The sequence below is a fragment of the Cariama cristata genome, unplaced genomic scaffold (genome assembly GCF_000690535.1).
Source record: "Cariama cristata isolate BGI_N322 unplaced genomic scaffold, ASM69053v1 scaffold12504, whole genome shotgun sequence".
In the NCBI taxonomy this organism is placed as follows: Eukaryota; Metazoa; Chordata; class Aves; order Cariamiformes; family Cariamidae; genus Cariama; species Cariama cristata.
This window is the reverse complement of record NW_009612387.1, coordinates 20,497-43,223: the sequence shown is the minus strand read 5'-3', so window position 1 is coordinate 43,223 and position 22,727 is coordinate 20,497. Positions and strand designations below refer to the sequence as shown.

The following is a 22,727-nucleotide window of genomic DNA, read 5'->3' as shown; positions in this document are numbered from 1 at the left end:
TGTGCCTGGCTCCCAAACGTAAACACCCCTGTAAAATTTGCCTAGGGTTTTCCTGGGAATGTTACCATGCCCAGGAAGCTTTCCATGTCTTTGTTCCTGTTGTTATCCCTTGTACACTAGTTACGTGAGGATACTTTCCCTGGCCAAGACCCTTGGGTTTATTAAGAGTGGCCTGCAAATGTCACCTAGAAACCAAGCAGTCAGAGAGCAAGAGTAGAGGAAGGAGGGAAGGAACAATGAGTGAGGCAGGTTTCTCAAGGCTTACCAGTCCCAGGCATGGTGCTATGCACCGGGTTGACAGAGAGGGGCCCCAAGGACCCTGAGGTAGAGACCTAGAGAGAAACAGAAGCAAACAGTAAGCATTTGGCACTATGAGGGTATAGATCACAAAATGCCACTCCTTTCACAATCCCTTTAGAGCATGCTGGCTCCCAGGCTGACTTCTTAGCTACATCTGAGGCTCCCACAGATATTTCTATTCATACTTTAGTGTAGAAGCATCATTCTCATATCCAGGGCCATGGAAAGAAACCAGAATGAGCATTACATGTGCCTGACACACTCGACATAGGTCTAAATTCATGGATCGGCTATGGAAAAGCCTCATATTATCAAACACAAGCTAAACTTTTGGAAGTCCTGAGATCCAGTTGGTAGGAGCTGCTGCCCTTTCAATGTCTTAGACTGGATGTTCTCAGTTTGAAACTTCCCAGCTGACTCTGGTCTCGGGTAGAAATAATCCCTTTACCTTTAGGGAGTTCTTGATGGGTGAGAATTCTGAGGTGACAACTAGTAATTTGGTGGCTGCAACCAAAGCGAGCCTGAGGCATTAGTTGTTCAACCATGATACTTTAACTAAAGGTAACACGTTCAGAATGACTGATGAGCAAAGGCGTACTTTGTACAGCACATTCACAGGAAAATTATTCACCAAAGCTACTGCTTTAAAAATTCATGGCTTGCAAGCAGCATTTTGTGTCTGTGACTGTAGACCAAATGTGTTGTGCAACAAGTGACCAAACTTCTCGTGATGTTTTCTTGTTTTCTGATGGATAATTCCCAAACCCAGAAGATTTCAAGATAAAATATTGCTTGCAAATACGTACTCTCCCTCCCACTCACATGTGCTCCAGCATTAACAACACCATAGGGAGGTTCCTGCCACTTTTATATGTGGAAGCAACTATTAACTAGCAGAAACACAATAGCAGTTTGTTATCCACAGTAGTGACTGACAGTAGATTACAAGGACACGCTTTCACCAACTCTCACAACAGTTTCTCTTTTCCTCATCCTTTCTGGCAATGAAAATACGCTTGCCAAAATGTGAATGTACAACATGACAGAAGGACAATAAGCGCTACTGAAGTGTATTCTGCATTTCTGCACAGATGTAAAACAACAAACTGATATGTAAATGGTTAACATTAGGTTTCAGAGTTAACAACTAAATTGACATGAGTGGATGTAATTTGCATTCCATGGCATGCTGATTCCTCCTCCATTAACTTTGGAAAGCTTTTATTTACCAATCTCAGGGTGAAAAGTTTTGGGATAGCACCCCTATTTGGATAAATTATCCTACCATTAAATTGACCTGTACTTTCCAGGAAACTTGTATTTTCTTTATATTGTTTTCATTAATAGAATAAAAATAAATGTTCTATAAGTGCAGGCATGAGATTCCATTCAAGTTGGGATGCTAAGTATATGCCCAATCTGTGGCTAACCCAGCTGCCTCTCTGCAGGTGTAGTCTCCCACTGGACTGTGGAGTGGGCTTGCCAGTAACTCAGGGACTTGAATGCACAAGGAAATGTCCTGTCTTGTTTCCTTTTCCAGCAAACCCTGCTGCATCCCCCCACTCTTTTCCCTTCTTGTCTGGGAATGCATGTAGAACTCCTTAATCCAAAGTCTCTCACCAGTCTGGAATTGTAGATAGGTGATTTGATGGGGGATGGCATTGGGCAGCTGATCCGTTTTTCCTTCTGGCGCCGGTTGCAGAACCAGACCCGAACCACCTCCTTTTCCATGGACAGCTGCTCTGCTATCAAGGATATCTCCTCCGAACTGGGCTTGGGGTTCTGCTGAGAGAGGGTAGGAGGTTAAAGAAAGCCCCAAAGTGCTGTAACTTACAGCATCAATCTATGCTTCTGCTGCTGGAAAGGCAGAGGACAAGGGTGGGGTTGGCTGTAAACTGGGGAGGGAAGAAAATTTGCTACTAAGACAAAGGGTAAATATTTGGGTGCGAGATTATGTTCTGTGAACCAGAAAGTGCCTCTGATTCAACACCAGGTCTCATGGAATCAGTGGAGATGAGTCACAGTACCTGGCCCTGTTATTGCATAAAGCACTGCGCTCTTTGATCTTAACAGCACCCTAAATCATTGCTTGGGGGGGAAGGTAATGACTAGTGGTCTTCTTATCACTACACAGGACACACAAGCTCGGAGTGCTGTTTGTACGCCTACCTGCACCATCTCAGAAAAGCCATTTCTTCTCTTTCTTCCTCCATCCCTCACTTATAAAGGGAAATAATAGTACCTATCCTTTCTTCCGAGTCACTTATTTTCTGTGCATTTGACAGCATTTAGCTCTATGGGTTTTGATCTGAGTTGGAGACTTGAGGGTCAAAAATACCTAGCATGGAGATGTCAAGACAGTTTTCCCATTTACATAGAAAGCCTCATACTAGCTAAAAATGAGGTGCCTGTAATGATCTGACAATGATTGTCTTTTGTTCTCATTAACGGTTTTAGGAGGAAATTTTGATATGATCAGATATGAGGGAGAAACCAGGAAAAAATGAGGGCTGGTCAAAAACAGTTCTGATGAAAACTTTTCAATGCACAATTTAGTCCTATTGATTTAAAGCTCTGTTTGCTCTCTGTAGTGATTTTTCTTGAAAATCTTGATGCTTAAAAAGTAAAAGGCTCCCCTTCTGAAATGATTCAGCAGCAATATCTGGAGCAACTAGTTCCACGGTCTCACAAGACCTGCTTAACAGGGCATCCGCTTCCGTGCTGCACGGTGGCCACACAGTTCCCGTGACACACGCCTGCAACTCACAAAGAGAAGAGGTGGGTGCAGGAGATCAGCTTTGGCTAGGGCACTGATCCGTGGACGACAATGAGGAGGAGCAGTGATGAAATTGTAATTCCTTTAAAACAACATTTACCAAGGAAATAACTGGGTCCAATTTCTTTGGTTTTGACACTTTTCCTGTTAACCTCTTCAAGTATTCTCTAACCTGCTATCAAAACAAACAAAAAAGAGATCTCTTTTTTTGAGGATTCAGTGCTACTATGACCTAGCAAATGCCAAACTCAGAGTTCACAACACATTGAAAGATTTTCCCCTCACATCTTGAAATCTTTTCTCCAGCGTGGAGCGAATGTTGGTCTCAATGCTGGTTCGCTTCTTTCTTTTCCGCCCAAACATCTCATTCACTGAGGGGTAGGAACTGGGAGTGCTCATAGAAGAATCCAAAGGAGCAGATTCTGGGGAAAGAGGGAAGGAAAAGAGATATTCAAGAAGATAATGAGTTATTTTCATTCCTAGATCCTTTCTGGGAACTATGGAACCTCCTAAAATAAGTAAAATGTTCCTACATTGTGGATCCTTCCTCTGGCGGTGATTAAAATTGCTCCAACAGTCCCAAATCCATCAATGACCTTGTCCAAATCAGGTAATAAATGTGTGCTAAAATTTTATCAATATACTATTTTTCCTTTTTCCAGTTTGATTTCCAGCCTGCTGTGATGGGGATCACACATTTTCCAATGATTTAATTTCACACAGTTAAAGATGTTGGCTTACACCACTGGGATCAGGCCTCATGTAGCTGGGAGACCTCCTGACATGATAAATCGGTCAAACATGCAACTCCTGAAGGGCTGGGTGAAGCACATGAGACTAATGCCATTCCTACAGTGGTTTGCAGCCAGCAGAGGACACCAGCCCAGTCCTGCTGCTACTGGGGATTCCCCTTGCAGTGACATCTTCCTTTTCTAATTACTGCTCATGGGCTGATCTCTGAGCACTTTAGAGGGAGTTCCTTCGTATTCGTTCCAGTTTACACAGGGAGGGACTGAATGGACAGTGATTTGCCCCAGGCCGTGCAACAGAGCAAGAGGCGATGCAGGAAGGGACTGCCCCAGACACCAAATTGCAACGTGAATCCCATATTGCCAGAGAGAAAGGACAGATGTGGTTTGGTACCTAGGCACGTAATGTCACCTACCTGCATCACTCAGCCACTTCTCCAGCAGGGGTTTGAGCTTGCACATATTCTTAAAGCTCAGGTTGAGAGCCTCAAAGCGGGAAATGGTGGTCTGGCTGAAATCATTGCCATAGAGCTTCCCCATGGCAAGTCCAACGTCACCCTGCCAGAGAAGATCCAAATCACAACATGAGCTCAGAAAACCCCCTCACAGCTTCCTGCTGCCAGACCACCTCTCAGGTTGTTTCCAAAATAGGTTCAGTCTTGTTTCCACAACCTGCTTTCCAGAGAAAGTGACTACAGTGACTTCTCTTCCCACAACCCTGAGCCTTTGTGTATTGGAGAAGGTGAAGATGATAAGATCATGGTAATGAAATATTAGGAAGGTTTTCTCTCTTCATGTGTTTGGAAGGGATGCTCCAAAGAAAGCCAAACCATATCTAACCCAGCCCTCCCTCCATCCACGCCTCTGCCACAAACTCTCCCAACCCAGCATGTCCACATCACAAGCAACACCACCCTTCCCATTGATGAGGCTGCTTACCTGCGTGAACCCCAATTTGATTCGCCTTTGTTTGAAAGTCTTAGCAAACTTTTCCAGTTCCTCCAGGTCGCTGGGTTCCTCAGATGCTCCTGATGGAGTTAGGTGCTTTGCCACTTGCAAATGCTGAGGTACATCCAGGTGGGGTTCAACTGATGAGCCAGGGAGTCCAGAACGGCCCACAGCCTGTTAAAACAACAAAAAAGATCCACAGAGTCACAACAGTAGAAAAGTACACCATTTTCTCTGCCATTTGCCCTTAATGAAGCAGCATTTTTGTAGATAGGTGCTTCTCAGGGTGGGACTGTATGCTGAGGCAAGTTACCTGTGATGCCAGGCTGGGTCCCGGCTGGGAGAGGAGAAGGCTGCCCTGTTGCTGAGGGAAGGAGAGGATGTTTGGCTGCAAAGCTGAGGACAGAAAAAGAGACGCATCTGATCAGACCAGCTCCTTCATCAGCACCTAGGCAGCTGAACCTCTGCACAGGAAAGGCTCGTGAAGCTCTGAATGGAAAACATAAGTTAGGTCTTGTTCAAAATACGAAAATTTCAGCCGTTACAAATGTGGATGGCTCTGAGGTGGATTATGAGAAAGGAAAGGTTCTTTTCATGGCTTTTTAGCCTGAAAGGGATTATTACAGCAATGATCTAGGTAAAATAACTAATCCACTGATTGTCGCGTGTAACTTATTAACCTAAGGCTGAACTAGGGCACAGGCATTTTACATAGACGTCTAACTTTGATTTTAGATGCCAAACAGCAGAGAACTGACCACATCCTTAGTGGTGGTCTCTCCCAGTGCTTAATCATTGTAGCTGTTAAAAAAAAAAAAGTGCATCTTTTTTCCAGTAGAAGCTTTTCTGACTCCAATGTTCAGCCACTTGATCTTGTTAAAAAAAAAAAAATCCTGATCCTACAGTTAATATCATGAGTAGCTTTCTTCTTTCTACTATACATTTCATTTTGAAGCCATCTGATCCTTTCTTTTCTACCCTACTGTATTTCAAATAGATTGAATCTCTTTGGGAATATATAAACTGGCACAAAATGATGAAAGGAAAAAAAAAGGGAAATCTATAAAACTAACAAAAACTAGTATTTATGGAGACTGCGTAATTGTTTAGTTGACAAACTGCCAAGTACAAACCTGTATATCTTACAGGGAATGTCCTAAAGGAGTAAGTAGCGACCAAAGCAATGTAGCTCCCTAGAAATTTAGTTAGGTTCTTCAAGTCTGTCATGGGTGAAGTCCATAGAACTTAGTGAGGATTTATAACCTTTCTTGAAACAGTCAATATATTCTATTGATTGTAACTGACAATTATAAGGAAAACTATAGAAATTTAAGGACTTCTGCTAAAAAAAAAAAAAAAAAAGAAAAAAGATCCTCTTCTCTCCAGAATCAGTCACTCCCCCCTCTCTTCCTTTCAGTCTTTCCTTTTTTAATTTAGATCTGAATGTGCAAGATCCCATTTATTTATTTAGATTGGTGTTTCAATAAGCCTTCTCTAACGCTGGAACAACTTTGACTTTCAAATGCAGGCTGGTAATGAGGTGCACATTTTTAACAGTGAAGGTAATTAATCACCGGAATGGCTTGCCTAGGGACATTGCAGATGCTCTGTCATTTGGAGTCTTTAAAATCGTGATTGAACACCTTTGCGAAAGCTAAGCTCTAGCTCAAATGAAAATTATGGACTGGATTCAGGAATCACCGGTTTGACAGCTGATGAGACTGAGGCTGTGTTTTCATAAGATGAAGACTTCAGCAGCAATATTTTGGCTGACAGTATTCCCAGCATCTACCTGGCTGCTTGTTTCCACCTTTATGGCACAGAGCTCTCACCTCCTTATTCAAGTGGGCCAGCATTAGCTGTTTGAAGGGCTGCACAATGAATCACATCAGGGCATAATCAAACAGACCTGGGAACATATCTGGCTTAAAAACAACTCTAAAACATGAAAACCAAATCAAAACACGTGTCCTCTTGGAAAGGTTAAGGCCACAGCCAAGTCCCTTTGGCCATGAAATCCATGAACTTAAGTACCCATCAGTCAGAACTCAGGAAACATTGCGAGTGTTCCCGTGACAGCTGGAGGGACAACTTCAGGAATATTTTGTGCATCTCTTCAGTGTGAAGAATGGTCCACCTGTGTCTGTATCAAACAACTAATTCTACAAAACCAATCTGTGCCTTCACTTTTACTCCCCAGTGGCTGTGCATGCACACGGCAAAGGGTCATTAAAACCTAGCAATCATCTATTCAAATGGAAGTGCTCTTGCACAAAAAGCCGGCTACTGGCCAGAATATCTAGTATCAAGTCTGGAACCGAAAGGGGACATGGCCAAACAAGTGGCCATCTGTTGGAAGGGTTATAGCTGCCAAAGGGAGTCACTTAACAGAAGAAACCCTAACTCTATACAAGGAAGCAAGTTTTGTTTTGCAGTATGATGTGTTTCCTATTATACATGAATAAAAGCAGGCAGTAAGCAATAGATTATCCTGACCCTGCCTTTTCAAACAAACTAAATTCTAGATTATTGGTAAATATACATAATCATCTTTTGGCAGAGAGAAGAGTTTATATACTGTCAACGAGAAATAGGTTTCCCACTTGCCTACAATACAGGCTTTCTTTTGGAGCATATGTACCAGTGGATTCAAGGTGCAGAGATTTTAAGGTTTCAATTCTGAATTTTGCTTCATACGGAGGTTCCTCTATGCTGGAATAAATCAAGAATGTGAGCAAAAGACCCAAGTCCCTTTCCATCTGTCAGGTTATGGATCAAATCCCATGTTTGTCTGTCCACAAGGAGCATAAAACTTCATCAGTGGCATGCTTGTATCCCCATTGTTGGAGAAATACCATAAAAAATACTGGTGATAAAAATAGAAACACAGGGACTGTCTCAAGCACTGACTTCACTCCTCATCCCTTTCATGGAAACGATTACACTGTGTTTCAGAAGCAGTTGTACCTCCTATCCTCTCCTGCCCCATGGCTTGGAGCGAGATTTGGGAACAACCACTGGCAACTCCAAACCTCTCAGCTCTCATCCCCAGGTTGCTCCTGGCTAGGTTAGACCTGTTTGTTCTAGTGCCAGCATCATCCTTCCACCAGAGCAGTTCAGCTCCTTGCCTGGATTTACTCTCCCTCTAAGGTACTTAAAGGGATCAACTTAACGTTTCATCAGTTTTCTGGAAGAAATGAAGAGTGCTAACCCAGCGAGGCTGGGAGCCCAGGCAGGCTGCAACTGCTCCCCAAGAAGCAGGCTCCTTGCTGTTTTGCTGAAAGCCAACCAGATGCTGTCCTGAATTTCAGAGGTGGGATCCCTACCAGGTCTGCAGAGACTGGCCCCAAGGTGGCACTCTTGGCGCACACAAGGCACGGGTGGCCAGGAGCATCTCTGGAGCTGGACCCTTCCTGCAGCGACTACACGCCTATGGGATCATCCCAGGGTTGGGAACCAGCACAGGGGCAAGAGCCAGGGACATTGCATCTCGTAACACAGCAGGGCAACAGACACCATCATGCTGGGAAAACATAACATACCAGATTAAAAGCAACAGTCAGGAGAAGGGAGGTTTTTCCTAGATAGGTGTCTGCTTTTAACGATGTCCCTTTCGGCTTTTGTAGCTCTTACCTTGTTGCCCAGCCTGAGACTGAGATAGAAGAAACTGAGGAACTGACTGCATATGACCAGGAAGCAATACAAGCTGCTGCAGGGTGTGAAGAGAGCTCATATCCTGCGGGGAAAAAGCAAAGGGAACAACAAAACTCAGAGGTGTCTGCTCTTCACACAGCATCACCTCTCCTATAAAGCTTCCCTGCTCTTTTATACCGTCCTTGACCCCATTCACACTGTTCTTTTATCTGCCAACACATCGGGTTTGTGCCATTCACGCACTGAAGAGCTACAGATCCAGAGGTACTCCAGGATCTGAAATTTTCAGCCGTATAAGAAGAATTCTATGCACACACAGACATCCACATGGAAAACTTACTACTTCTATCTGAAAAAGTTAATTCTTGAAAAATGACGGTTTTGAGGCACTGGCAATCAAAACCTTGTTGTTAGAAGTAACAGTGAAACCTCTTGGATTTCAGTTTCTTCCAGATAATGTACTTCCAGAGAGTGAACTTCCTAAAATTACACAGGAAGGCGCAGCTGACTGTCCCGTCTCACGAACACTGAGAGCCTACTTTCCACAGAAGACTGGTTTCCCAGCCAGCTGTGTGCTGAGATGGGAAAGAAGCAATGCCCAACAGAGCCTGATTCTCTGCACTGACAGCAAATGCGTTGCAATGGACACAGTGACCAGATTCGAAAATTATTCCTGTTCTTTGCCACATAACTGCCAGGAATTCCCCACCCTTCATTGAGCAGAGCAGGCAATAAGTACTGAAAGACGAGGATTACATCCCAGCGCTCTTTCACATTACTGGGATCCCAAATCCTTTGTTGGGATTAGGAGATAAGAGTTTGCATTTTCTTGGGACAGACACACACACAGAAAAAAAAAGCCCCTGTAAGATCAACTCTCTCTAGAGGTACATTTTTAAAGGAACTCATTACTTAATATTATGAGCTATTTGAACTTCTCAAGAACTGTTTTGAAGCTTTGGGGAAATTGAACAGTCCCTGAATTGTATAAGGCAACTGAATAGCCCATGAAAGAATGAGGGAAGAGATTACTGAGCAGGTGTGTGGCCTTATGGCATCTAACTCTCACTAGAATTTAAGAAGAGTTAAGTGCTAAACTCCAATTTTTTACCTTAGGAATAAAAAAAAGAAATTCCCCTCAAGGAATTGATTTCTTCTCTGGTGTAAATCAATTTGAGGCAACATATTCAAGGATGGCTATACTGGTGCAGATCAAGAGTTAATCTAGCCTAGAATCCTATCTCCAACAATGGCATTGACCAGATGTTCATGAAAGAGGAAGACCAGGGCAAGCATATCTAACACTTCCCTTTGGTGTTGTCTCAGTCTCCAATTATTTTCAATTCAAGGGATTTCCTGAGCATGGTGTGGTTTGCCTACTTAGTAAACCCTGAGAGGAATTCCCTTCCAAGTATGTGTCCAGTCTACCTCTGAACCCACGTAAAACTTTCTGCAGAAAAGAAAGAGGTTGAGGAAGAAGCTGCTTTTGCCAACACAGATTCACTTTTCCAATTGAGTGTCCATCATACCCTGAGGTCTCCTTTTGCCACTGTCAAAAGGCATACGTAATTTGGCAAGTGTCTCAAAACCAGTCTCTTCTCCAGAGGTTCACTAACCAGTGTCATTTCAGGCTTCCGGATCCCTGAAGCAGCGAAGTCACTTACCCCTGTGATTTGGCTTCCAGGCATCATCGATGAACCCTGCACAAGATGACCTGACCTAGAGGGGATTGTAGATTGCAAGGAATCGCTGAGGTCTTCGGTTTTAATCTGAAAAAGAGCAAAGTAATTGTAGCATTAGGGAGCAGAGACAAGGGGATGCAGGAGGTGCGCTGCGGTGAGGAGTTGAGAGGCTGGAAGGGGTCACGAAGGAGCTCCTTTCAGAGAAAAGTTAGAGGTCAGGACTCACTGCTTCCATCCCTGGCTTTGCAGAAAGGCATGGTAGTTCCCCACTTCTGCTCTCCACTTTACAACATGGACATAGCTTTCCTGCTCTGCCAAGCCAAGAGGAGGCTTGCAGTTTGCTCGATTAAAACACATTTTAATTAAAACACTTTAGGAAGTAACCAAGTTCCAGTGACTTAGCGAGGTTTAAAGCCTGCAAGTGCTTTCCTCAAACAAAACACTGAGGCATTCTGTGGAGCTATAAGGAAGACACAAAGCAATTCTCCTCTATAGATCATGACTCGCAACCCGATGGTGGGGTTGGCTATAGATAGCCTCTCATTTTGTTCTGCAGGTAGCAGAGAACAGTACAAGGGGATGGGAAAGGAAAGATCATGAAGTAAAAGACCTAAAAAGCAGTGCAATCTTCCAGACTTGAAAATGCAGCACCCCAGGCACCAAACATATTTGCTCAGCTTCTACCAGAAAGCAATAAGAAATTGTGCTGGTCTGGCAAGGAAAAATCTGCCTCCTTAGCTAGAACAAGCTGTGGGAAAAGGACTGGAAAACTTCACAGGTGTCAGCCCTTTGTCCAGTGGTCATTTTGACCTACTTTAATGTTCAAGAAAGACTGTGGTCTACAAAAAACTCATGATTCCTGAGTCTACATTCTTAAGAGAAGAATTTACCCAGGGACCAGAACTGAATCCTTGTTTCTTGTTTATTATATAGTCTCCATGTTAATTTCTAACATTGCTACTACAATTTAAAAACAAAATAAAAAAACCCCCACCAAACACAACCACCAAAAAAACCCCAAACCCAAAACCCCCAAAACAACAAAAAAAACCCCTGGTACATCACTTTGCACTAGCTGAAATCCTTTGGTAAATCTGATTGGGACAGGAGAGAGGGGAACCTGGTTGGGGGGATTTTAGAAGTTTTTAGGTTAATTCCTGAAAGCTGCATGAGGAATGCCTAGGCACAGATGCCATGCACAGGAGACAGAAAAGTCATACAGAGCTCTTATAACACATTTTCTCTAAGAAAAGATCCAAGCAAACAATTTCCAAACTTAGGCTCAAGTTTTCCCTAAGCCTGTGAATGCCTGGAACAAAGCTCACACCATGAGTCCCATTCCTCATCTAAGCCTTTCCAGTGCACGAAGAGGCCCCAGTTTCCACAAACTGGAAAAACCAGGAGGACATCAGAAAGGACAGGTCTTGAAAACCCTGTCCATTGGCTCAGTATTGCCGATTGACTCTTACCACTAGGGCTGAACCTCACCATCTCCCATCAAATTACTCCCGAGCTCAACATCCCCCAGAAGACACGCAGGGTCGCATTTGCCGGGGTTTGGCAAGTGCTGATGTGGACTTTAGGTCATACAACCTCCTACCAGCAGAGGGGGACGAGAAATTCAGCTTTTAAAAACAACGGCCCAAGCGAATATTTTTGGTTGAAGGAGGTTTTATTTCAATTTGACCAAAGCAAACCAATGCACAAATCTCCACAGGAGCAAAGGAGAAAACGTGATCACAAGAGGTTCGCGGCTGCAGTGCAGGGAGCTGGCCCTGTAACATTAACCTCTGCATTTTGGAAGGTACCATGCAGAGGGAAGAGAATTACAACATCTCCTTTCGTTACAACTATAGCTCTGGACACTGCCGAAACTAGTTTTGCAATAGTACTAGCTCCTTGCAACAAGAGTTATACATGCTATGAATACCAGTTCTTTCCTACCTTTCAGGTTGGCATGATCATCCCTCTTAGCCTGGCGAAAAAAATCAGATGGAAAGATCTTCTTGATCACTATCAGTGCGGAGAGTGTCTAAGTTACTAAACGTTAGACAAAAGGCTCAGGAGAATACACCGTTACCCCTGAGCCATCCAGTCATTGCAGGCAAGTGGTTTTATGCACGTTTTTCTTTCTGGGTGCATTAAAAAGAAGTCATGTGAGCCAAAAAGAAAAAATAAATTAAAAAAAAAAATTACCCCTGCTTGCAATTCATATGTGTTTTGCCTCACACAATGCAGTTATCCAAGTCTGAACAGTCCCAAAAAGAAAAGTTATCCGCGTCTTAGAGAACAAGGCACTTGATCCTGCCTAAGTTATGATCCCAATAGGAGTGGAGTGTTGAAGAAGCACGAGCCATTTCCAAACTGAAATCAATTTTTACAGCTGCCAAGTGGAACAATTTGGAAGCGTTCCAGGGTGAAAGGGGTGTGTAGCTGCATCCCGGCATCGCACAGTATGAGAACGGGAGGTAGGTTTGGCAAAGGACCGGTTCCCGATTTAAAAACAACAACATCTCCCACTGCTCCTTCCCCCATCCCTGGAATTCTCCGGCTCCCTCCTGCGCAGTGGGCGGGAACATGGGTGTTCTTGACAAATCCTTCTCCTCTGCACCTATTTTCATTGGGTTTAGGCTTAAATTTACCTCGCCCTCCTCTTCCTCTCCCCAACAGGCCTGCAGCTGGCTAATTGTTCATTAGCAAGTGTTTGGGGGTATATCCAAAACTTTTGGGATGGTTTATGCAAATCCTGCACCATCATTTTTTCCCTGGCTGAACTGGCAGTATTACCAACTGTACATTAAAAAAACCAAAACCAAAAACCCCAAAAAACCACACACATTGTGGGCGAGGCCACTCAATATCATGAGACTCCCTTAAAATAATGTAAATTTCAAATTAATAAAACAAAGGGAGGAGTTGCCTTCTCTTTTCCCAGTGCATCTGACTCCTATTTGGAAGGATTTTCTACAAATATGAGAAAAGTTTTCCTTAAGGAACCGAAAAAGGTTGAAATTATCACAGAATCACCTCATGTAGATATTTGATGAGAACCCTGCTAAAACATTGCAAGTGAGCAACAGTGATTTAGTTAAAACCAGGACCAGATCCCACTGTGGTTCCTCAGGACCAGGCCAGACAGAGAATGGGGAACAAGAAGTCCATGGAGACCAAACCTAAGTTTCTTCCCATTGAATGAGATTTGGGGAAATAACACTAGTTAAGAAAAAACGAACTTGTACAACAGCGGGACCGAGTAATGCACTGCAAACGCATCCAGCTGAGGTGAGGCATGGAGCCTGGGTTGCTGGCTGCAAATCCACATGGACCTTCTTCCCCTTGGACCAGAGGGGAGTCTGCAGACAAAGCTGGGAGCAGCTTCGAGCTCCTCCTGGGGAGGTAACGGCAGGTGGCGGCACCGGTACGCAGAGGCACCTAGGGCTTCTCCGGGGCAGGAGAGGAACCACACTTGCAAATCTCAAGTGGATGTTTTCACAGCCTTAAAATAGGGTCAACTGCCCCCAAGCAATCGGAGTGAAAAACACAGGAAGGGTGACTGGATGGAAAAAAGAGTCCTTTCCTTAGTTGGCTAGCACGTCTGCTGGGCCTGGCCAAGGATGGATTGTTTCTTACCTATCTCTGGCCTAAAAACAAAAACAAAAAGCAAAACAAACTAAGAAACATATTGAGGGTGGTGGAAAATGATCAAAGCTCTTCAGCTTGCTTGCGTAACCGATTTGTGGAAGGTGTTTCATAAACATTTCATAAGAAGGAGAATTATGAAGAAAACATCTCCCAACCTGCCTGCAATTACTGCACAAACTCTTCCTTACCAGTAGGAAGAAGGGAAGGAAAAAAAAAAGTACATCTGTTTTGTAACTGATCTGTGAACTTTTGGCAAACATTCGGCTCATCAAAACATCCTGCAGACATATTGCAAAGCTGTAAAAAGCCAGCCTTATGTGAGGAAGGTGGAAAGATTCACCTTAGCAGCTCTGATTTCACCCCATGGAAGGCCGTACCCTTCCGACAGACAGACCGACTGACCCACATTCAATCCAATGGACAGACGGTCAGATCCCGTTGCTTGGGCAGGACTCTGGCTGCAGCCCTCTTCATATAAACCCAGCTTAGGGTCACTGCTCACTGGTAATCCGAATTGGTCTTCCTCACCTATTAAACACCAAAGCAGGCAGCCTGAATGCAGCCCCAAGACACCTCTTTCTGATGAGCACTTCTGATGTAATGTAAGCACCACTCTGTCATATTCTTTGCAAAAGTGGGACCCACCGACTGATTCAGCACCCAGAGCCTCGGATGCTTTCCCCAAATCTGGATAAGAGATCTCCATACCCTGCCAGAATGAGGCCGTTAAAGCCATGTCAGCCTTCTCCAGTACCAGTTATTAGGCAGGAACTGCGGTCGTTATTGTAAGATAGAAGACAATTGTATTTGCTGTTTAGTTTCTATTTAGACAGTAACCTCTTTGAAACAGATACTTATCTGCCTTTGTATCTGGCTTATCTCACAGTCAGCAACTCACAAGTGTTTAAGAGTTTGACTTACTCATATCCCTCCCTCCTCCCATTGCAGAGCGGTAAGGCTATTTCACTGGATAGCAGAGGATCAGGTGCACACAGACTTAGGAGGTTCTGAACCAATTGCCCCTCGTTGAAAATGAACAGCACGGTTCTTCCAGGGCTGAATCACTCCCAAAGCACTATTCGACACAACAGCGCTGTCTGAAGCTGCCCCAAAGTGATTTGCCTGAAGTTAAGGGAGAAAGTTTTATGACAGAAACAGGTATCAAAACGGGATCCAAGGCTATTGCAGTTAACTAAGCCTTCCCACCTTCCAGTGGCGTAAGTGTACTTCTCTGTGAATTACCTGCACACGTGCGCACTATAAAATAAAAAACACACTAATAATAAATTATAGCAACAATAATAATAATGGGCTTGCAATTACTATTTCCACATGTACTATCCTGCACGTACGGCAAGGCTTAACAAACACCCAGGAAGAAAGCAGAAAACCCTTATGTCAATGCAACGATACTCACTCTGTAACTTTTGATATCCTTTCACACTGAAGGGTGCAATTTTTCAGAAGCTGTCAGCATGAGAAAAAGGGAGTTAATCCTGCTCTGAATGCCTAACAGACTGTATCCTAAAACTCAGCAATGACAGCACACTGAAAAATTAAAATGTAATCCCTAACCTCAGCACACCTGCATCACAGCTATACGAAGCCTTTGAGTTTATTAATTGAGGCCTGATCTGATATCCTTTATCCTCTGAGCTTCAGCTCAGATTGTTAATAGTTGTGCCTTAGCTGTAGTAAAAGTGGGGGTGGGAAATCAAAACTTTAAGAGTAACCAAGCTACACGCTTCACAAAAGAAAACAAACAGAACCGCACTCAGCTTTGCATTCGCGGGCTTTTTGATACAGCATTTCCCTAGCGTTTTTGCTTTTAAAGAGAGAGTAGGAAAAAGAAAGAAGTCACCCCTCTCCTCTGTGCTGAACGATAAACCTCAAAACGATCATGTGTAGCACAGCAGGCTTCAAAAGCGGGCGCTGGGCAAAGGAGCGGAGAACTGAAACCAGCATCTGCCCTGAACGGCTGCACTCGTATGGGCGCCTGCTCAGGTAAGCGTGCCCTGGCCAAGGGCTGCTCTCCACATCAGAGACTGCAGCCTCTGCAAGAGCCCCAGGAGCACAGAAGCTAGCTAGTGCTTTTGGAAGGTGGTCTGTGTTCAGGGAGCACAGAACTGGCCAAACGATACTGAAAAGCAACCACTTACAGCATCTTTGCTCTTACTATTAGTACTCAGGCATGAGGTACCTTCTCTGTCAAGGCCTGCAGACATGCCAAATTGCAAGTATTTAAAAAAAGGGGAGGGGAAGATGCCATTTTCTTGGTCAGAATGGTGAGAACCTCCAAAGAAAGCATGGAAAACAATTTTACCACCATTAAGGCTGTGACTTCTCTCGTGTCTCCATCCCAGGACTCTCCTTGCCCCTTCCTCCCTAGCCATCCTCAGCCCAAAGGTCCTGCCTTTCTGCCCCAACCTTCTCATGTGTTGCAGCACTGCTCCCTGCATCTCTCTCAATTTCACTTGCCCAACTTCCAAAGTTCTCCAGCACTCCACCTCTGCCTACACCTTTGCGCTTATCTTCTCTGTTTCCACCCTGGGCTGCATCCCTGCCCCTTTCCTTATCAATCTGATTTCACACACACCAGGCTTCATGACTTCTCCCATGCCCTCTTGCATGCTCACACAGGTTTCCTGAAGCCTTATCATGTTCCTGTTGAAGTCAGCAGCAAAGTTACCTTATTGGGCTTTTCTGGGGCCAGAACCAGACCCTTAACTGCTTTCCAAATTCCCGGCATGAAAAATTTCCCCTTTCTATGGATCTCTTGTCTAGGAGGAGCAAACTGTGATTGTTCTGGATTCCCTGTGCTGTCTGGCTGCCAACCAGTCACAAACCATCTAAACATCCAACACATCCACGAGGAGGGCAGAGCAGTGTCCACCTAGAAACTCACGGCACAGGTAGCCCTCGGTAGCAAGGCACTTTCGACCACATCCTGCGTTTGAAAGGAATTAACTTGGAATCAGATGGCTCCCGTGACTGGGGCTGGCTCCATCCCAGCTCCGCAGGTTTCTCTGATTGGTTCACGGTAGTTTTGGCACCAGCTGCCACGCCCCAGGGAACTGGGACACAAGAAGAGCAGCTAGAGGGATTGCATTAAATACAAGCAAGCAATATAATTAAAAAAGCAAGGGAGAGTGAGAAAGATCAACTTTGCTGGAGAGTATCAGATAGTTTTTCATTTTGGGTGCAGGGAATGAAGTCTAGTGATTGAGGGGAAGAGGGAGCTCAGAGCCAGTTCTCTGCTCCCAACTCGGTGGCCCTGGGCAACGTCTGTGTGTTGGGGAAGCAGGGCAAGAGGGTTTCTTGCTAGCATAAACCCAATGTCTGACTCCTAAGGGGCTGAGCAGCCCCAGTTCAGCCCACTGATTTCACATGGAGCGCTAACAGATCAGCACCTCTGGCACGAGAGAAAGAGTACTCTGATGTCGGGCTTCCAAAATTAGAGGCCTTGCTTGAAACCCCATTGCATTCACCTTTTTATGCTATGACTTGCCCTTCTGCAAAATGGGTGTAGGGCCCCACCCTTGCTGGGTGGTGCAGGCTTTTGATTGAATTCTTGGAGCTCACCAGATGAAAGGCCTTCAAGAATTTGGAGTCCTCTCCTTATTACTGATGAGCCATTCTCCAGTAGGCAGAAAAGTCATATCCATGCACAGTAGTTTGTGCAACTCACCGCTTAAAAAGGTGCCGGGCAACCTAAATGGTGGTTTGACAGTGACAACCATGCCTTCAGCTTAGTTTCTATTGTGGAAACAATTGTTATGTCCCTTTAGACAGGTCCATGAAACTAGGGCTTGTCCCCTGCAAGCCTAGAAAATATTTCCTGAAGGATGATAGGAGCCCCGTTGGAGCAGGAAATTTGCACAAAGGGAAGACCTATCTGTCTCTCCCTCATATCTAAGACAGCTTTGAAACAGCTGTACAAGATATATGGCCAGCGGACCAAGGCAACAAGCATAGGAAATACCTTAAAATACAGGTTACTCTTTAGAAGCCTGGAGCAGGAGATCAGGAGTTTGTGAATGGACTGCAGCTGGATCTTAAGGAACAGATACAATGCAGCCAACTCTGAAGCAATGCTGGGTTGTTGTCAACTGTTACTGGCTAACACAAAATTAATTCAGTGGTTTCAGTCCATCTCTTGAGTAAAAATTTTAAAAGGCCAAATCCTTCTTTCTACTTCCATTCCCCCTTCCTTCATAAGCTTCCCCAGAGACTCACTGGCCTGTTTGGGAGTTCATTCCCAGCAATCTCATCTGAGGGCCTCTGCAAGGTGCCAGAACAAAACTTGACAAAGAGGTTCCTCTACATATCTGTCCCAAGCAAAACAGTGCCATGTATAGAAACAGAGGACTTTCCCTCAAGCCAGGGCTCTCTCTGATGCTTTCCCAAAGGGCCGCATTTCAATGAAGAACCAGCATACAACATATACAAATTTATGCAATCAGTCTATCCCTAGGGACAGAGCAAGGAAACTTCAAAAGGGAAAGGCCAAGGTAGTGTTCAGCTTAGATCCAGTGTCAGTCAAGGCAGATACGGACAGCCGTGCTGATTTCCAGTTAGAGAAGGCTCAAGAGATGAAAAGCAGATGCAAAGACTTAGGCTGATACCCTGGGGCAATGCAGAGAAGAAGAGAGAGTGAAATCTGAATTGATCCCCAGAGGGGAGAAGGAAGTAGGATGCGAACGTCCCCTTGAGAGGAGGGCAAAACAGGACTGGGATGAAAATCTGGAGGGCAGACTGAACCTGAACTACCCACAGGGAAAAGCCAAGCAGGAACAGAAATGACATATAGGGAACACAAGAGATTAGGGGGAGGTGGGAACACAAAGTGGAATGAAAAACTATGAGAGAGATCCCTGGGGGGAGGGAAGCCCTGATTGAGCAAAATTAAATCTGCAGGGAGTTTTGCATCCCAGATATTAATAACAAACTACCTAGCAAGTTAGGCCCTTCTTTCCACCTTCAAAAGGATGGAGAGGAGGAAGAACTTGTCTGTGGTTGAGCACAAGACTATGAATCAGAGGATCGAATCTGTATCCCAGCTCTGCCAGGGAGCAGGTCCCTGGATTACAATACACCTCAATGTCCACAGGCAACTGTCCTATAAAGCATCCACTGATTTCAACTGCAATCACGGTGCTCAGCATCTTTGGGAAAAGCCAGGTAGTCAGTCCGTGTCTGCCTCATCTGTAAGGCAGGGCTAAACACCTCCCTACCTTCCAGAGGCACCAGGATGCTAAATTCATTAGCAAAGTACCTTCAGATGTGTGGGTAGAAAGTACCAAACAAGGTCAGAGTGTTATTAATGGCACTGAAAAAGAGCTGTCACTGATTTTGAGATCTCAGATGCAGTTTGTCCGCTTTAATTTCCCGTATCCTGTGTTTACAGGATATCAGCTGGGAAGCCCTGAGACAACTCACTCTATTACTTCAAAACAACTGTTGAAAACCCCACATAAACCTAAAAAATTGAAGTTCCATTGGACAATGACTCTGTCAGATATGAACAAGGCAGGAAGATGAGTTAGACAAGGAGTCCCAAGGGAGGGGAACCCCTTTGGCAATTCTTGCAGACAGCAGGGCAGTAACACACAGGATCCCTCACTTGGTTTTGGAAGGGAGGAATTTTTATACGGTCTTAGTCCCTCACAGCTCTTTTGTGATATACTAGTAGACACACTCGATTTGCCAAAAAAGAGTCTAATCAGGTCCTACTGACTGGAGTCTTAAGCAGCTCAATTATTTAATGCTGACTGACCACTAGAAGAGAGGGATTTTGAAATGTGTCCCTTACAGTCATGTGCAACAGTCAAAATGGCAATGTGTATAACCCAATGTGCAAATGTAAGCGTTGAGCTAATGTACGTATGAAATACAAGGCCGCTTCAGTTGCGTATCTTATTGCCTAATTTTGTTCTGGATGCTTCTCTTTGTGTTCTGAAGATCTCTCCTGCCCCAGCAATACATCTCCAGGGTACCTCCTTTTCCCACCTAAATCCATCCCAAGATCCTATTTCTAGGAAGCCTGTTGGAAAGAGATACATATCCTTCTTATATCTGCTGATTGGTGTAAACCAAAGAAAATAAAGTAGTAGCAGTAAACAACCAAGACGAAAATTCAAGCTGTGCTGAGCCCTGGGCTCCTCAAGCACACTAGTACCTGCTCGTCTGTCTTAAATATTGTAAAGTCTTAGGGCAGGATCAGCTTTACATTGATACAAATATCAAAGCTGTCATTATCATTAAACAAATGACAGCCTGTCTGCAAGGGTCAGCCTTTTGCTGGAATGAAACTGCACAACATATTTGGATACAGAGCACATGCAGATGCTGTTAAGCCTTTCCTGCACTGGTAACACATAACCTTTCAGCTTTATTTCAAGAGACATATTCTCTCCTAGCACTGGAGTGCAGCTCAGTGCCTGAGAGCATGAAGGGGCTTGGAGAGGACCTCTCATTCTCTCCTCTGGAAGGAGAGGCTACCTGAGCCTTTGTTCCTCCCTGGCACTCAGAGACTGCATTGCTGCAAGGGCCAACAGATGACACGGTCCTACACATCCCCCTCCTGATGGAAAAGAAATCAGTGATTCAGCATCTGTTTATTTTCCTCTTCCAGCTGCAGGTAGATGCACAGCACGATGTGCTGAGCTACAAAACTCACACCATGCACACAAGCCTTGTCATCTCCCAAAACCCTCAGCCCTAGCTCCGTGTGTGTATTCCATAAGGCAATATTATCTCAGGGATTAAGTCCAGACACAGAGTGAACTACCTGGCTCTCTAGAACAGCTCTCTTCAGAGCCATCTACAAAACAAATAATGCAGTACTTCCTTAGAGGCTGAACACTGCATATACCAATGGAGAAATAAACCAGATAAGACCTGGTAAGACTGCAGCAGCAGCATCTGGTGATGATCACCACATCACAGCGAGGAAATGTTCTGATTTCAACACTTTCTTTCAGACCTTTTGCTGGTCCCACTAGAGGCCCTTTCATGGCAAGACTCTGAAGCCACGTTTGCTGAGTTACTCTGTTCTGTCCCTGACACACTCTGGACACGATCACAAACCATCAAGAAGCAGATGTCCTTATCCAGCTTGCCAGCACTGAAGGTGAAAGTTTATTACTGTCTCTTTGCATTTCCCTTGATATAAACAGGAAACAACCAGCATTAGACTCACTAAATAAAAAGCCAAACCAGATAGGCAAGGCAGAAGATGCCTCTTTTTCCATACACACCCTTTTCCCTCTCATTCACATACAAATTACTGTTGTATCCAGGTGGGAGGAGAGTTCGAAGAGGGGAGGGGGGAAGAAATGTTTGCCAAATAGGTTGAGGGATCAGAAGGTAGCTTTCTCATAAAGAGCAGGGCTGACCCACAAACTGCGAGAAAACCTCAAACTCCGCAAGAGTTTCCCTCCTCCCCATTTTCAGGGTGAGAGCAGCCACAGCAGGGAATTGGTAGGCAAGTAAGGGGTCTAACCAGGTCACTCCACCCTTCTCTTCCCGCCTGGAGCATAACATGGGAGGGAAACAGACCTGAAATGTCGGCCATCTACAAAGACTAGGGGAGAGGCTTAAATGATGTGAGATTTATGATCTTCAAAGTGATTAGTGCCCAGCACTCCAAATAAAGTCAAAGAGAGCTCAGCAGCTCTTGCATTCAGTTTGGAGTTGGGTTTCCAATCATGCTTCTCTGGCTTCAGTTTGAAAACTTGAATTGCAAGGTAATAAAAAAAAAAAAAAAGCCACCCAAAACCAACCTCAAACCCCAAAACAACATTAAAAAACCCCACCAGCCTCCACTCCTAATGAAAGAGCTCAGCACCTGATTTTACTTGAAAATGCTTTGATATTTCCCTATCTCCCTTCTTCCTTTCTCTCGTCATTTGAAATCTATTTGTTGAATTGAAGATGAATTCGCCAATAGCTGAGGTCAACCTGAAACGTGAATGTATAATCTGCGCGCATTTGGGCTCATGCTCATTTAAAATAACAAGAATAATGGCTCAAGTCTACACATGGGCCTTGAGAAGGCCAAGAGAGGGAGACAAAGAGCCATTTGCACACGCCTGTGTCCACTCGCATGGACTGTTACAACTTCATCCCTGACATCACTGCAAAACTCCTTCTGTGGACACTACCTATGTTCCGGGGAATCACACCAGATTAAAAAAAAAAAAAAATTAAAATGAGCCTGTTCACAGGTTTTTGCTTTTTAAACCTTGGTAAGTCCCCAGTCAGGTTTGCTACCCAGTTACACAAACAGACGTGCTGGCATAAATGAACGGGCTTTTGGGGGACCCCTTCGGTGGAAGGAGAGAAACAAAAGTGGGAAGTGAATGCTACAAAAGGCTATCATAAAAACACAATCTCTTTCTGGGAGGGGGATGTTTCTATCAAGACAACTCTGGTCCAAATCCTACTGACTGTGAGGTTGTCTGCCCCTACAACTTTACCAGCACCTGCTCATTCAGTGGCGTGCAGAGGACTAGGAGCTTAAAGATAATGGGTTAAATCAGCAGCGGATGTAAATCAGCACTGCTTCACCACAGTCAATAACGTTTCCTTGATTAACCTCAGCCCAGCTTCCAGTTCTAACATCTTTGTGGTGTTGCCATAGGAAAAGTTTGCAACGTGTAAAGATCTTGTACTTTCATAGCTTATTTCTATCTTGAGGGAATTTTCTTTTATCACTAGTTATAAGCAGATTGGAGTCTTCTCTTGGCGTGTAGAAAGCCTGTGCTTTGGGCTCTGCAATCCACAGAGCTGGAGACACAAGACTTTTTGTTTTCAGCTGGGTATTCCAAAAACCTGGAAGATGGCTGAACGTGTTAAGACACCTTTGATAGGAAGTTACGACCCACCCAAAACCAGAGCAGCCAAACGAAACAAACAAACAGCAGCTTGCTGACATCTGTCAGACAAAAGTCACCAAGGTAAGCCTGAAGGACA

General features: G+C 44.5%; 1 protein-coding gene across 1 annotated transcript in view; it reads right to left on the bottom strand.

Moving 5' to 3' along the window:
* Positions 1 to 22,727, bottom strand: part of POU2F3 (POU class 2 homeobox 3) — a 41,749-nt gene that overhangs the window by 1,451 nt on the left and 17,571 nt on the right. Inside the window, exons 4-11 of the mRNA XM_009698608.1 lie at positions 10,092 to 10,196; positions 8,407 to 8,509; positions 5,087 to 5,169; positions 4,765 to 4,947; positions 4,242 to 4,383; positions 3,362 to 3,498; positions 1,921 to 2,082; positions 266 to 332 (exon numbers count right to left, since the gene is read on the bottom strand). Coding sequence (XP_009696910.1) covers positions 266 to 332; positions 1,921 to 2,082; positions 3,362 to 3,498; positions 4,242 to 4,383; positions 4,765 to 4,947; positions 5,087 to 5,169; positions 8,407 to 8,509; positions 10,092 to 10,196 — 982 coding nt within the window. The remainder of the gene's footprint in view (positions 1 to 265; positions 333 to 1,920; positions 2,083 to 3,361; positions 3,499 to 4,241; positions 4,384 to 4,764; positions 4,948 to 5,086; positions 5,170 to 8,406; positions 8,510 to 10,091; positions 10,197 to 22,727) is intronic.